At 35.8% G+C, this 16,335-nt stretch overlaps 1 protein-coding gene across 1 annotated transcript; it reads right to left on the bottom strand.

Annotated features, from left to right (window-relative positions):
* Positions 1-13,591: 13,591 nt before the first annotated feature.
* On the bottom strand, positions 13,592-15,040 carry LOC147563220 (uncharacterized). The gene has a single exon (XM_086635644.1). It carries the CDS (start codon positions 14,911-14,913, stop codon positions 13,906-13,908), a length of 1,008 nt encoding a protein of 335 aa, XP_086491770.1. The 5' UTR covers positions 14,914-15,040; the 3' UTR covers positions 13,592-13,905.
* Positions 15,041-16,335: the final 1,295 nt, after the last annotated feature.

Below are 16,335 nucleotides of genomic sequence, written 5' to 3'. Positions count from 1 at the left end.
AAAGAGAGGGAGAAGAAAACTTAACTTTTTCACCATTTCAGAACCAAACAGGGCCTTAGGGAAAGATTTTCCTTCTGTTTTCCCAAAATTCTGCCAAACAGACCCTTAGAGAAAATTATTTTCTCATCTTCCCGGAAACGATTTCCAGGTGAGAAAATAATTTTCCTTCCCTGGTTTTTCTTCTCCTTCTCTGTTTTCTCTTTATTTATCTTTCCAAACTTCTCTCTTTCTCTCTCTAATTAATACAGAAACTCTCTCTAATAATTATAACCGAGTGATGATAAAGAAAGAAGAAGAAGAAGATGATAATGAAGTTTATAAATTTGATTCAATCTTTCTCTCTCTACAATATCTCTCTCTCTCTCTCTGAACTCTTTCTATCTAACTCTCTCTTTCTCACTAAGAGAGGAATTAAAAGAAGAAGAAAAGAAAAACAGAAACTTGAAGATTTCTCTCTCTCTCTCTAGCTCTCGGCTTCTCTCTCTAGCTCGGCTATAACTTTAATGGCCGAGTCCCTCTCTCTCTCTAATCTTTTTCTTTCTTAACCGAGAGGACCCTAAAGATGAGATGATTTGCTTTCCTTTGTTCTCTGTTTATGTAGTAACCCAACCGAAACCTCTATCTCTTCGATTTTTTCTCTCTCTACGAATATCCTCCATCTTCTTTCCTTCCTTGTTTCGGTAGCTGTCTTCTTTCTATAACTCTCTCTCTCTTTCCTTTCTTCTCTTTTCTTTCCTTTTTCTCATTTCTTTCCTTTTTCTTCGAGTCGGTCGGAATCTTGGTGTCGGCTTTTAGAAAAAAATAGCTGCTCTCGGTTATAACAGGAAATAGGAGGAAGAAGATGATGACGTCAGCTGACGTCATCCAAGTTGGGTTATTAGTTAGGTCCTTCTTGACTTTTAGTCCATTGAATTTGACCCCAACTTTGACTTGCTCTATTTTATTCATCCGGACTCCGATTTGACTTCCGTTTTCGCCTACGAGTTCGTCTTGGAATCTACTTTCCATCCGAGCACTAATCTTGACCATGAAATCAGAATAAACAAATGACCAAAATACCCCTAGTCTGCATTTCTCCGACTTTTATCCGTTTTGCAGACATAACTCTGAAAAAGGTACCTGAGTAGAAAAAGAGGCAATTCATGAGAGTAACTTGCCCTAGATAGACTAACTTGTCCAAATTAAGAGACTAAGATGGGACATTTTCATGTCTCATCAAACATCCCCAAACTTAGATTTTGCTAGTCCTCGAGCAAAACAGAAAAATAAAACTAAACCACTTTCACCACTTTCGTAGGGAATCACGATTGCACTTAGCCCGTGCAACAAGCCGTTAAACCTCTAGGTTGCCCTAGAGGACGAGTTTTGTCTCGTGAGGGTTTGCAGTGAATCTACCCACAAAATTCGAAAATCTCAAAAACGCAAAAGGGTCTACATATGATATGGACTAAAAATGTTTATCCGGTAGATTTTCGAAAGTTAACAGAAATGAAATCCAAATCGACCAAACCATACAAATGCTAAAAATTGCTTCACTAGTAATCAAGACTCGAAGTGCACGTGACCAGCCAATATAAGTATCATTTCGGTTCTGAAAAGACAAGACCTCGATTACCGCCTCGATACATTTCGCCTCGACTACTGCCTCACGGTCATACACTCAAAATTAAAGTCACTCAGAAATGGCTCACTCAATGTGCGAGTATGAGTATGAGAAAAAACTCAACACATTACAAAAGATGGACTAAATTTCTTTATGAACGACTGATCTCATAAAAAGGAAACAACCACTAATATGGAATGGGGAAGCTAACCTACTCTTCTCACCTGATCTACTATCTAACAGTGTTTCCTAAAGGTCAATAGAAACTAGTGATAATGTGAACCAGAACTCCTGAGAACTTGACGTCTTCAAATCTTCAAGAATTTCTTCGAAGGATAAACACTTAAACTAAACAAACATTTTTTTCTTTGATTTTTCTATTTCTTTTCTTTTCTTTTTTTTTTTTTTTTTTTTTTTTTTTTTTTTTTTCTACGACTCATAATACAAATACTACTTTCTTCACATTATTCTTTCCTTGGTAATATTCTCTTCATTTTGCTTCATGCCTTATTCTCAGGGTTCTAAATGATGGGTGAGGTTCCTATCTTCCTCTAGTTAACACTGTTTTCAAGTTTCTCAGACTACAAGAGAAAGGTTTGCTTCCTGATGACATCCCTAGTGGTTGTAAAATTTGAACTCAAGAGATCAAATGAGTTCTTCTTTCAATATTGCGAGGTTGAGTAGCTCTTCACTCTACTCGGAATTAGCTCAGAAGAGATCACTCAAAACAACAAGAAAGGCTCAGAATCTCACATAGGTTAAGTCTCCACTAATGATCGATTAAGTTCTCTCAGAAAAGTCTACTCTTCACCTATCTAACACTCACATGGCTAGTGCACAAACAACCTCAAGACTCGATATTCGTGGAAAAACCTTTAGCAAAAGTGTAGTACAACCAACTAGACTCTATGACCATTAACAAGCAAAAACAACTAGACTCACATTTTTAATCCAAAAATTTAAAATTTTGAAAAATTTTGAACCCTTTTGAATTTTTGAAATAAGGACTTAGCAAAAAATTCAATCCCCGGCAGCGGCGCCAAAAGCTTGATGGGCCTAGAAGGTTACCCTAAATAGGTCTACACCCGCAAGTGCACGGGTGTCAAGTTGTAAAATTCCGGTAAGACCGGTTCGTTCCTCAGAGACTAAGTCAAATTTCAATTCTAATCTTAAAACTATTATGTCTTCAAAATAGTGGTTTGATTGGTAATATTTTTTTTCAAATAATAAAAAGATAAATAGCAATTAAAAAATAAATAATACTAAAGTTGATATTCAGATAAAGGGAATCTATGAGAAGGGAGAATCTAGGGTTTCAGGATCCACTTTAGCAAATATGACATCTGACTTATGCAATTTAGATCTTCTTCTTTTATAACTCAAGGAAGAATAACCAACCTCGGATGATCTTTACTTTTCAGGACACTTACTTTAAAACTTTCAATTTCGGTACATAAAATCACGGGTACTCTAACTATTAGATATCAAACGTAAGCATGATACATTAAAGACCTAAAGCCTAAATATGAACCATCAAACATAAGTATAACTAATGAAAGGGGTTATCGTAAAAGATACGCGAAGAAATCAAAATATTTAAGTACTTAAAAGAGATTAAGTCAGAAAATCAGATAAAACTAAAGCTTAACCTTAATCCTAGATCGGGAAAGTTAGTTACTCATGATAGATGAGAGTATTATAATGATTAAAGAGAAGGAAAAGAATAACATTAATGAAAGGAAAAGAATCGGAGAAGAAAACACCTTTTTTCGCCTTTTTTTCCTTCTGCGCAGCCAAACAGAACCTTAGGGAAAATTATTTTCTCGTCTTCCCGGAAACGATTTCCAGGTGAGAAAATAATTTTCCTTCCCTGGTTTTTCTCTTTCCTTCTCTGTTTTCTCTTTCTTTCTCTTTCAATCTTCTCTCTTTCTCTCTCTAATGAACACAGAAACTCTCTCTTAATCTTTATAACCGAGACAGTGAAGGAGGAAGAAGATAAAGAGATTTTGAAGCAAATCGGTTTTATTAATATAAAATCTCTCTCTCTCTCTACAAAAATAAAAATACTAAAAATAAAATGTAAATTTTTCTTCTTGAGCTCCTCTCCTTGTTGCGCCTTTTCCTTCGCTCCTTAGCGTTCTACACACCAAAAATGGAAAAGCAAGTCAAAGTGTCCAAAAATAAAAACTCACCAAAAATAGAAATAAGATAAGACAAATTCAAACTTAGTCCCCGGCAGCGGCGCCAAAAACTTGATGGGCCTAAAAGGTTACCCTAAATAGGTCTACACCCGCAAGTGCACGGGTGTCAAGTTGTAATAATTTCCGGTAAGACCGGTTCGTTCCTCAGAGACTAAGTGAAACCTATTCTAAAACTTGAAAGTAACTCGGTTTTGAAATTGATTTTGGTTTTGGTTTTGAAAATAAATAAATAAATAAAATATTAAAACGATTAAAAAAGGTGAAACTCAAATGGGGAGAAGTCAAATGGGAGAGAGTCTAGGGTTTTCTGAATCCGTCTATATAATCAGTTCTAACGACAATTTAATTTGGTCTAATTCGATTGTTCTTTGTATAACTCAGATTTTCAGTCCATGGATGGTCTAAAAACCCGGAAGATATTATCGTTAAAATAATAAAAACTGTAATAAATTAATCATTAGAATAATTATTGAAACTTCATCTAAAACCCTAGATAGAGAATTAATTACTCATGGACATTAAATAAAAGAAATTGGAAAATAAAGTAAAGAGAGGGAGAAGAAAACTTAACTTTTTCACCATTTCAGAACCAAACAGGGCCTTAGGGAAAGATTTTCCTTCTGTTTTCCCAAAATTCTGCCAAACAGACCCTTAGAGAAAATTATTTTCTCATCTTCCCGGAAACGATTTCCAGGTGAGAAAATAATTTTCCTTCCCTGGTTTTTCTTCTCCTTCTCTGTTTTCTCTTTATTTATCTTTCCAAACTTCTCTCTTTCTCTCTCTAATTAATACAGAAACTCTCTCTAATAATTATAACCGAGTGATGATAAAGAAAGAAGAAGAAGAAGATGATAATGAAGTTTATAAATTTGATTCAATCTTTCTCTCTCTACAATATCTCTCTCTCTCTCTCTGAACTCTTTCTATCTAACTCTCTCTTTCTCACTAAGAGAGGAATTAAAAGAAGAAGAAAAGAAAAACAGAAACTTGAAGATTTCTCTCTCTCTCTCTAGCTCTCGGCTTCTCTCTCTAGCTCGGCTATAACTTTAATGGCCGAGTCCCTCTCTCTCTCTAATCTTTTTCTTTCTTAACCGAGAGGACCCCAAAGATGAGATGATTTGCTTTCCTTTGTTCTCTGTTTATGTAGTAACCCAACCGAAACCTCTATCTCTTCGATTTTTTCTCTCTCTACGAATATCCTCCATCTTCTTTCCTTCCTTGTTTCGGTAGCTGTCTTCTTTCTATAACTCTCTCTCTCTTTCCTTTCTTCTCTTTTCTTTCCTTTTTCTCATTTCTTTCCTTTTTCTTCGAGTCGGTCGGAATCTTGGTGTCGGCTTTTAGAAAAAAATAGCTGCTCTCGGTTATAACAGGAAATAGGAGGAAGAAGATGATGACGTCAGCTGACGTCATCCAAGTTGGGTTATTAGTTAGGTCCTTCTTGACTTTTAGTCCATTGAATTTGACCCCAACTTTGACTTGCTCTATTTTATTCATCCGGACTCCGATTTGACTTCCGTTTTCGCCTACGAGTTCGTCTTGGAATCTACTTTCCATCCGAGCACTAATCTTGACCATGAAATCAGAATAAACAAATGACCAAAATACCCCTAGTCTGCATTTCTCCGACTTTTATCCGTTTTGCAGACATAACTCTGAAAAAGGTACCTGAGTAGAAAAAGAGGCAATTCATGAGAGTAACTTGCCCTAGATAGACTAACTTGTCCAAATTAAGAGACTAAGATGGGACATTTTCATGTCTCATCAAACATCCCCAAACTTAGATTTTGCTAGTCCTCGAGCAAAACAGAAAAATAAAACTAAACCACTTTCACCACTTTCGTAGGGAATCACGATTGCACTTAGCCCGTGCAACAAGCCGTTAAACCTCTAGGTTGCCCTAGAGGACGAGTTTTGTCTCGTGAGGGTTTGCAGTGAATCTACCCACAAAATTCGAAAATCTCAAAAACGCAAAAGGGTCTACATATGATATGGACTAAAAATGTTTATCCGGTAGATTTTCGAAAGTTAACAGAAATGAAATCCAAATCGACCAAACCATACAAATGCTAAAAATTGCTTCACTAGTAATCAAGACTCGAAGTGCACGTGACCAGCCAATATAAGTATCATTTCGGTTCTGAAAAGACAAGACCTCGATTACCGCCTCGATACATTTCGCCTCGACTACTGCCTCACGGTCATACACTCAAAATTAAAGTCACTCAGAAATGGCTCACTCAATGTGCGAGTATGAGTATGAGAAAAAACTCAACACATTACAAAAGATGGACTAAATTTCTTTATGAACGACTGATCTCATAAAAAGGAAACAACCACTAATATGGAATGGGGAAGCTAACCTACTCTTCTCACCTGATCTACTATCTAACAGTGTTTCCTAAAGGTCAATAGAAACTAGTGATAATGTGAACCAGAACTCCTGAGAACTTGACGTCTTCAAATCTTCAAGAATTTCTTCGAAGGATAAACACTTAAACTAAACAAACATTTTTTTCTTTGATTTTTCTATTTCTTTTCTTTTCTTTTTTTTTTTTTTTTTTTTTTTTTTTTTTTTTTTTTTTCTACGACTCATAATACAAATACTACTTTCTTCACATTATTCTTTCCTTGGTAATATTCTCTTCATTTTGCTTCATGCCTTATTCTCAGGGTTCTAAATGATGGGTGAGGTTCCTATCTTCCTCTAGTTAACACTGTTTTCAAGTTTCTCAGACTACAAGAGAAAGGTTTGCTTCCTGATGACATCCCTAGTGGTTGTAAAATTTGAACTCAAGAGATCAAATGAGTTCTTCTTTCAATATTGCGAGGTTGAGTAGCTCTTCACTCTACTCGGAATTAGCTCAGAAGAGATCACTCAAAACAACAAGAAAGGCTCAGAATCTCACATAGGTTAAGTCTCCACTAATGATCGATTAAGTTCTCTCAGAAAAGTCTACTCTTCACCTATCTAACACTCACATGGCTAGTGCACAAACAACCTCAAGACTCGATATTCGTGGAAAAACCTTTAGCAAAAGTGTAGTACAACCAACTAGACTCTATGACCATTAACAAGCAAAAACAACTAGACTCACATTTTTAATCCAAAAATTTAAAATTTTGAAAAATTTTGAACCCTTTTGAATTTTTGAAATAAGGACTTAGCAAAAAATTCAATCCCCGGCAGCGGCGCCAAAAGCTTGATGGGCCTAGAAGGTTACCCTAAATAGGTCTACACCCGCAAGTGCACGGGTGTCAAGTTGTAAAATTCCGGTAAGACCGGTTCGTTCCTCAGAGACTAAGTCAAATTTCAATTCTAATCTTAAAACTATTATGTCTTCAAAATAGTGGTTTGATTGGTAATATTTTTTTTCAAATAATAAAAAGATAAATAGCAATTAAAAAATAAATAATACTAAAGTTGATATTCAGATAAAGGGAATCTATGAGAAGGGAGAATCTAGGGTTTCAGGATCCACTTTAGCAAATATGACATCTGACTTATGCAATTTAGATCTTCTTCTTTTATAACTCAAGGAAGAATAACCAACCTCGGATGATCTTTACTTTTCAGGACACTTACTTTAAAACTTTCAATTTCGGTACATAAAATCACGGGTACTCTAACTATTAGATATCAAACGTAAGCATGATACATTAAAGACCTAAAGCCTAAATATGAACCATCAAACATAAGTATAACTAATGAAAGGGGTTATCGTAAAAGATACGCGAAGAAATCAAAATATTTAAGTACTTAAAAGAGATTAAGTCAGAAAATCAGATAAAACTAAAGCTTAACCTTAATCCTAGATCGGGAAAGTTAGTTACTCATGATAGATGAGAGTATTATAATGATTAAAGAGAAGGAAAAGAATAACATTAATGAAAGGAAAAGAATCGGAGAAGAAAACACCTTTTTTCGCCTTTTTTTCCTTCTGCGCAGCCAAACAGAACCTTAGGGAAAATTATTTTCTCGTCTTCCCGGAAACGATTTCCAGGTGAGAAAATAATTTTCCTTCCCTGGTTTTTCTCTTTCCTTCTCTGTTTTCTCTTTCTTTCTCTTTCAATCTTCTCTCTTTCTCTCTCTAATGAACACAGAAACTCTCTCTTAATCTTTATAACCGAGACAGTGAAGGAGGAAGAAGATAAAGAGATTTTGAAGCAAATCGGTTTTATTAATATAAAATCTCTCTCTCTCTCTACAAAAATAAAAATACTAAAAATAAAATGTAAATTTTTCTTCTTGAGCTCCTCTCCTTGTTGCGCCTTTTCCTTCGCTCCTTAGCGTTCTACACACCAAAAATGGAAAAGCAAGTCAAAGTGTCCAAAAATAAAAACTCACCAAAAATAGAAATAAGATAAGACAAATTCAAACTTAGTCCCCGGCAGCGGCGCCAAAAACTTGATGGGCCTAAAAGGTTACCCTAAATAGGTCTACACCCGCAAGTGCACGGGTGTCAAGTTGTAATAATTTCCGGTAAGACCGGTTCGTTCCTCAGAGACTAAGTGAAACCTATTCTAAAACTTGAAAGTAACTCGGTTTTGAAATTGATTTTGGTTTTGGTTTTGAAAATAAATAAATAAATAAAATATTAAAACGATTAAAAAAGGTGAAACTCAAATGGGGAGAAGTCAAATGGGAGAGAGTCTAGGGTTTTCTGAATCCGTCTATATAATCAGTTCTAACGACAATTTAATTTGGTCTAATTCGATTGTTCTTTGTATAACTCAGATTTTCAGTCCATGGATGGTCTAAAAACCCGGAAGATATTATCGTTAAAATAATAAAAACTGTAATAAATTAATCATTAGAATAATTATTGAAACTTCATCTAAAACCCTAGATAGAGAATTAGTTACTCATGGACATTAAATAAAAGAAATTGGAAAATAAAGTAAAGAGAGGGAGAAGAAAACTTAACTTTTTCACCATTTCAGAACCAAACAGGGCCTTAGGGAAAGATTTTCCTTCTGTTTTCCCAAAATTCTGCCAAACAGACCCTTAGAGAAAATTATTTTCTCATCTTCCCGGAAACGATTTCCAGGTGAGAAAATAATTTTCCTTCCCTGGTTTTTCTTCTCCTTCTCTGTTTTCTCTTTATTTATCTTTCCAAACTTCTCTCTTTCTCTCTCTAATTAATACAGAAACTCTCTCTAATAATTATAACCGAGTGATGATAAAGAAAGAAGAAGAAGAAGATGATAATGAAGTTTATAAATTTGATTCAATCTTTCTCTCTCTACAATATCTCTCTCTCTCTCTCTGAACTCTTTCTATCTAACTCTCTCTTTCTCACTAAGAGAGGAATTAAAAGAAGAAGAAGAAAAGAAAAACAGAAACTTGAAGATTTCTCTCTCTCTCTCTAGCTCTCGGCTTCTCTCTCTAGCTCGGCTATAACTTTAATGGCCGAGTCCCTCTCTCTCTCTAATCTTTTTCTTTCTTAACCGAGAGGACCCCAAAGATGAGATGATTTGCTTTCCTTTGTTCTCTGTTTATGTAGTAACCCAACCGAAACCTCTATCTCTTCGATTTTTTCTCTCTCTACGAATATCCTCCATCTTCTTTCCTTCCTTGTTTCGGTAGCTGTCTTCTTTCTATAACTCTCTCTCTCTTTCCTTTCTTCTCTTTTCTTTCCTTTTTCTCATTTCTTTCCTTTTTCTTCGAGTCGGTCGGAATCTTGGTGTCGGCTTTTAGAAAAAAATAGCTGCTCTCGGTTATAACAGGAAATAGGAGGAAGAAGATGATGACGTCAGCTGACGTCATCCAAGTTGGGTTATTAGTTAGGTCCTTCTTGACTTTTAGTCCATTGAATTTGACCCCAACTTTGACTTGCTCTATTTTATTCATCCGGACTCCGATTTGACTTCCGTTTTCGCCTACGAGTTCGTCTTGGAATCTACTTTCCATCCGAGCACTAATCTTGACCATGAAATCAGAATAAACAAATGACCAAAATACCCCTAGTCTGCATTTCTCCGACTTTTATCCGTTTTGCAGACATAACTCTGAAAAAGGTACCTGAGTAGAAAAAGAGGCAATTCATGAGAGTAACTTGCCCTAGATAGACTAACTTGTCCAAATTAAGAGACTAAGATGGGACATTTTCATGTCTCATCAATCTTAATGACCTTAGTCGGAAGATCATTAGTTCGGTCCAATTAGGGGTTGTAATGCTTAGCTAGAAGCCAACTACGATCGTCGAATCAAGAGTTGATTCGCGGCTAACATAGACCGGATCCTACAAGGGTTACACAACAGAGTAATGATTTGAACAGAGAGAATTGACTAGATGGATAATGGCAAAGAAGTGGATTGGATCCATTATTGGTAAGTCCTGAAAGATTCGGAGAAGTCCCAAGAGATAAACATGTCCGGGCCCAAAAGGGAGGCCCAGAATGGCTTTAGGGAGGCCGGCCATGTGATGGCCGGCCAAGGCAATAGGGCCGGCCATGTGATGGCCGGCCAGGCCCTAAGTGGGCCGGCCATGTGATGGCCGGCCAAGGCAATAGGGCCGGCCATGTGATGGCCGGCCAGGCCCTAAGTGGGCCGGCCAAGGAAGCCCATAAAGGGCTATGTTGGCCGGCCACTTAAAGAGACCCAATGGAGGGTAGTTTGGGTGTTGCCTAATAATTAGGTTTATGGAATCCTAGTCTGAGTCTAATACATCTTCTAGGGATTTCTATATATACCTAATTATACAACCTAAAGAAAGAGACATGCAACTGAGTGTCTGAAAAAGTTTCAGAATATACATCTCAGAGAGAGAGAGAGAGAAAAGGAGTTTTCTCAAGTATCTAGTCAAGAAGAACGAGTTCTTCGTCTCAACCTTCAAGAAGGTCCTAGCTGACTGAAAGGAGGGAGTTCAAGTCATTACTCGGTGTCTCAAGTAGAGGAGCTACACTTGGAGCTCTTATTTTCCGAATACTGGTCGGAATTTAGTTCGTGGGAAAGCGATTAAGAGGTAATCATCTTTCCAATCTAGTTCATTGGTATGTTCATGTATAGATCCTGGAAACTAGTGTTAAACATATGATGTTTGAGATTCTGCTACCAACACTAGACAATTAGGTGTATGAGATACACTAGGTTATTCCCCATCATCCCCTATCCAGTATCCACCTTCAATTTCACATAATCTTAACTATCAGTAAAGGAAAACTAACATCCAATGTGAAGCCCCAAGCCTTAGTAGTTATTGATATTGTCCCAATTTAGACACCCAGGCCCAAGCCTAACAGGTACAGGGTTTTGCTCTTGGTGATGGCTCCACAAGCCCACCCAAAAGGCATCGTCGCTTACCAAGCTTGAGCATACACCTATAGCCTCGACTCCAGACACTCTCGCTACCGACGTGGTACAATCACAATCGATCAAACCCTGTACCTCTCCTCTCACTTCTTAGTTTAACTTCCACCCATAACCATCTACTAGTATCATATATATGAACATAGCTCAGACATAAAACTCTCTATTGGAATGCAACATTGTTCCATAAATCGATTTGTGGGTTTATTGAACAGAACCTATTAAATATCATCTCGTATAATGGATACTTTTCGTCAAGATCTTAGACTCCCCGGTGTTCGTCGACATGACAAATTTTATTCATGTATCTACAAGATTGTACAATCTCATTTTGCAAGTACATTTGTCTTTGATTATAACCAAATTTTCTTTCAATCTATACTTGTTTACAAAATTCTAACAAGAATCATTTCGATTATCCTCGAACGATTAACTAGTAAAATATCAGTTCAAACCACTTTGTATAGAAACAATGCTTGTTGAATTATAAAATTAAACATGATCTTCATGATAAAGAACTCATCTCATGAACTATGACCATTTATATAACAAATCAAAAAACCCATAAAGAATATAACTTAGATATGAAGACAAGAAACTCAGCTGGAATTAAATTGAAATCAAAGTCATATGAGAGAGAGAGAGAGTAAAAACCCTAGGTTACTGATTAGATGCGTAGCTGAATTGGTGTTAGGGTTTTATGGTAAAGTAAACCCTAGGACGTTAAACCAGTGCAAGAGGAAATGCTATAGAGAGAGACAGAATAACCTTTAACCTGTAAAGTGGGGAATTAGGGTTGGAACTCGTCTCTCCGTCAGAACGCCGAAGAAGATGAAGTGAAATAATAGAGGGAAGTCAAAAAATGAACAGGACGATGGGTGCACTATTTCTGAATAGCTCGAATTTTAACTAAATCATCTTTTTGACCCTGAGTTTTGTCAAATGGACCATTTGACCCTCAAAATTGGAAGAGTTAGATATTTTTTGGAAGCGGCTAAAGGCACCGGCGGAATTACAGTTTTGTCTGATAATACCTAGTACGGACTGGGTGTCTACTGGGGAGGCACCTAATCTGCACCCATCTCACCCATCTTTTGCTTTCTTCTTCTTCTTCTTCTTCTTCTTCTTCTTCTTCTTCTTCTTCTTCTTCTTCTTCTTCTTCTTCTTCGTATCATCATCATTATCATCATAACGTTATTATGGAAACGGTTTTGTTTCTAAATCTATCATCATCGATCTACAATAAGAACTAAGAAGTTAGAGAGATAAAGACTCTTGTTTTAGAGAGAGTAAGATAGTAAAAATGCCATGGGAAGAGCTTTAATTCCACACCAATCTTGATCTATGATGGGGAGTTAGAGAGAAAAAGAACATTGACTCAAAACCACCATGAAAAATATTCTCGGCAACCCTAATATCAGACTAATCTCGGGGACTAGCCTTGCTTTGGTTTCAGGCGGGTCGATCCATGTCCGCGTGTCAATAGATGTTTGGGGTCAAACGGATTGACCTTAGTCAATTTCATCCACTGCGTGCTACACAACAATTTTTTGCTTTTAGTTTAGTTGCTCGCATTTATTTTTACAAAATAATAAATAATTCATTACGCAGCATTGATTACCTCATGAGATAAAATGAACACATACACCTTCATAATTGATACTCGGACAATTGGACCTCTAAATACCGTACCCTCGAGCCATCCTGACGGGTCTAAAAACCCATCAAGCTAATTTGACAACAAACTATATCTACCAAGACCCAGCTTAATATAGTTCAACAAAAAAAAAAAAGACCCAGCTTAATATAGTTCAACAAAAAAAAAAAAGACCCAGCTTAATACCTCACGGACTTTAGAGACAATGAAAAACCGCTGACCAAAGCCCCATTTGCAGAATAGTTAGAATAGAGGTTGAACTGGCTATTAGATAAACTTAGGAGTCAAAAGTCTATTGCCTTTTGGAGAACTTGGTCAAAATTATTTTCTATCATAAAGTATTTAGCTTATTTTTTCACTTTTTTATGTGCATCTCATAGAGTGTAGTAACTAAATGTCTAAATGCAAGAGTCTTGTATTAACATGTTAAACTCATCCCTTCATCAAAAAAAAAAAAAACATGTTAAACTCATCCTTGCTTATCTTGCTCTATGGATATCGATATCCGTCAAGGGAAGTGCTACATTCACATAGTGACGTGATAGGTTATCACTCTTCATTTATTATTAATCATCTCACATCAAATTAGAATAATTTGAATCTATGGTCTACAGTTGCAATTTCAGTAAGTAACTCTTACTCAGTGAGTAAAAGAAGCGCTTCTCCGCAATAACTCGTAGCTTTCAATCTTGATTGAGACCTAACAATGTCTCATCTTTCATGTTATACACTTCTATTGGATTTGGTATGGATACTAGGTGATAAAATAGGATTTGCCATTATACCTAAATGTCCCCTGTTTTTCTCTGTCACAAAATTGATTGACACAGTGATAATTATTCTTCCATTTTTAACCTAACCTCAAATAATGGTACTCAAACTACATTATACTCCTTTTTCTTACCCTTTTCTAGCAAATTTCCCCTTAAAAGCTATCAATTTACAAGAAAGATAAAAGAAAAGATTGATTCAATAACAACTAGGCCAAATGAACTTTCCATCATCCACATTTAAGCACTTCTTTGAGCTGATTAATCTTGTTTCGAATTCGAGAACCCTACCTTCATTTCTCTTCATCTTGACTGTTTATACAAGTTTTGATTACACATTGTTTGTTTCTCAATCCGAAAAGATTTCATGGGAGTTGATCTAAATTCTTCGAGCTTTCGAAAAATTCATAGTTTTTTTCAGGTAAAAGATGGAGGAGGTGGTAGTATTTATCTTCGATATTCAATCGAATATTCGACTCACAACTTTTGAAGAACTCACAGGTAGTAATAGTGTCAAGAACAATAAGGATAGAATACAAGAAAGCAATTACCAAACCTTCTAAAGCCATTAAAGAACTGAATCTATCTGAAAGAAGAGAAAGTTGAACCACTCTGTAATGAAACAGAGCTTCAACAGAAGCCATTGCTAAATTGAAAGGAAGAGCCAACAAAAGAGCAGTAGAATTCCTTCCTTGGATTAGAACATAAGCTTTAATAATGGCTGAAAACCCACTACAATTATCCATTCCAGAGACAATCATAGCTAAGTTGCAAGTAATTAAAGTGTTTGCTAAGATAATTGAGTAAAGAACAACTCCAATTGATGCGAAGAAGAGAAGAAAGTTCGGGGACGAATAACCGAAGAAACCCATGGAAGTGAAGATGAAAGAGAGCAATGTTAATGCAGATGCATTTGCTGCAAGAATTATGAATGAATTACAGAGATGGGTAAGTAAAAGAGGGTAAGAAAGATGAAAAACAGAAGAGATTGAAGGTGGAAGAGATGGATTTTGGTAATGAAGAGCTTTAATTATCGACGATTTCGCGAGAAGGAGAAAGGAGAGAGTAAATGGAAGAGTGAATATAATAGAACAAATTGTTTGAGAGAGTTTAATATAGAGAATTGAGAAAAACATCGACGATTCGGGGAAACCCAAAGCGTAAAAAACAGATTGAAAATGAGTATAGATAGTTGGGAGGAGATGTGAAGATGAAGGAATGATAGCTTGAGAGAGAAGAATAGCAATGGAGACAGGGAAGATGATTAGAGATGTAGTTGAGGTGAAGTAATGGTAGCTTTTTAGGTAAATATGAATTGATCTTCTTATGATCTTGCTTGCTTTCTCCATTGGAATTGATGGGTTTACTTCCATTTTTTGTTGTGGTGGTGAGGGATGAAGATTTCAGAGAGGAGAGAGAAGTTTGAAGAGTATTTATATGTATGAAAGTAGTGAGAGAAAGATTCGAAGAGTCTATGTATATATGACAGAGCTTATGAGATCTGTTAAATAAGAAAAAGTAAAGAAGTATTTCAACTCTCTCTCTCTCTCCTCACATACAAGTACTACCTTAGAGTTTTTTTTTTTTGTTGAACAACTACCTTAGAGATCTCCAATGCAAAACTCAGAAAAAAAAAATCAAATTGTCTTACGTGTCAAGTCCCAATTGAATTTCTCTTTTTTAGACGACACTATTAAGCTTCTCAATTTGAAAAACATCTCCAATGCAACATTCTAAAAGCTTAATAATAACTGAGATGTCATTTCCTACACAGATAGTTTTGCTTTGATATTGAGTAAATCACTGAGATCCTCAAAAAAAAATCTCAAATATTAATTTTCTTCTCAAGAGATCTCAATATTAAATATTACAACATCATCTTAAGATCCAATTGAGTCTTGCACTAGAGATAGTGTTTTGCTAGAAACTTAAAAAATCATAGGTGGCACTTTGAGTTTTTCAATTTGAGACTTGCATTTGAGGTGCTATTAAGATGATTTGGTGAATTTGAGAGGGTGAATTAGTTAAACAACGACGATGCTCTGCTCGACACCTAGGTCATTGAATTTCTATAAACGGACAGGATTTAGACAGAGATATCTTTTTAAATCATGGTCATCTCAGTATGTCGGAATTTTATCGGCCTAGGTGTGGACTAGAGTGTGACACATAACATAGGCAAACAACTAATAAACTAACATAAAATTAGGCTTTTTTAAGAGAAGATGAAGTGGTTTGGATTTTGGTTTGTAAAAGTAATTCAAATAGTTAGGGTTTCTTAAATATTGTTATGTGATCATTGAAACTATTTTAAAGATTCTTTAATAGTGTTGTTAGTTTGTCACATTGGTTTCATTTCATTAGAATAATAATAATTTGATTAGTTGGATTACTGGACAAGTCAAAATCACACCTTCTATTATTCTATGTTTGGTGATGCTTAGCTTGCAAGAAAATAATAGAAAAATTGAAAATCATACATGAGAGATGATCTTACTCATTCATATTTGTCTTCTTTTCAAAGAAACCTTCTTAGGTGGGTACCCTAAATTCAAAGTTGTTTCATTACCAAATAGTTTGGTATACCATCCTCTTTATACACCATATATATATATATACATTGATTAGAAGGTACATGGGTGTTCTCATTGATTTCGTTATAGCTCTCATTGGTTTCCGATCTAATATTATGATCACAGTAATCAATTCTGCTAAGTATATTTTAGGTGCTCTAACATTCGATCTTCTCTTATACTTATGGAGAGCAAACTCAAAGTCCCTCAACTGAACTTCCT

Source organism: Eschscholzia californica, unplaced genomic scaffold (genome assembly GCF_041429995.1).
Source record: "Eschscholzia californica isolate CP2 unplaced genomic scaffold, dmEscCali1.0.p SCAF_1, whole genome shotgun sequence".
In the NCBI taxonomy this organism is placed as follows: domain Eukaryota; kingdom Viridiplantae; phylum Streptophyta; class Magnoliopsida; order Ranunculales; family Papaveraceae; genus Eschscholzia; species Eschscholzia californica.
Note: the sequence above shows the minus strand (reverse complement) of the source record. Positions and strands in the feature narration are given on the sequence as shown.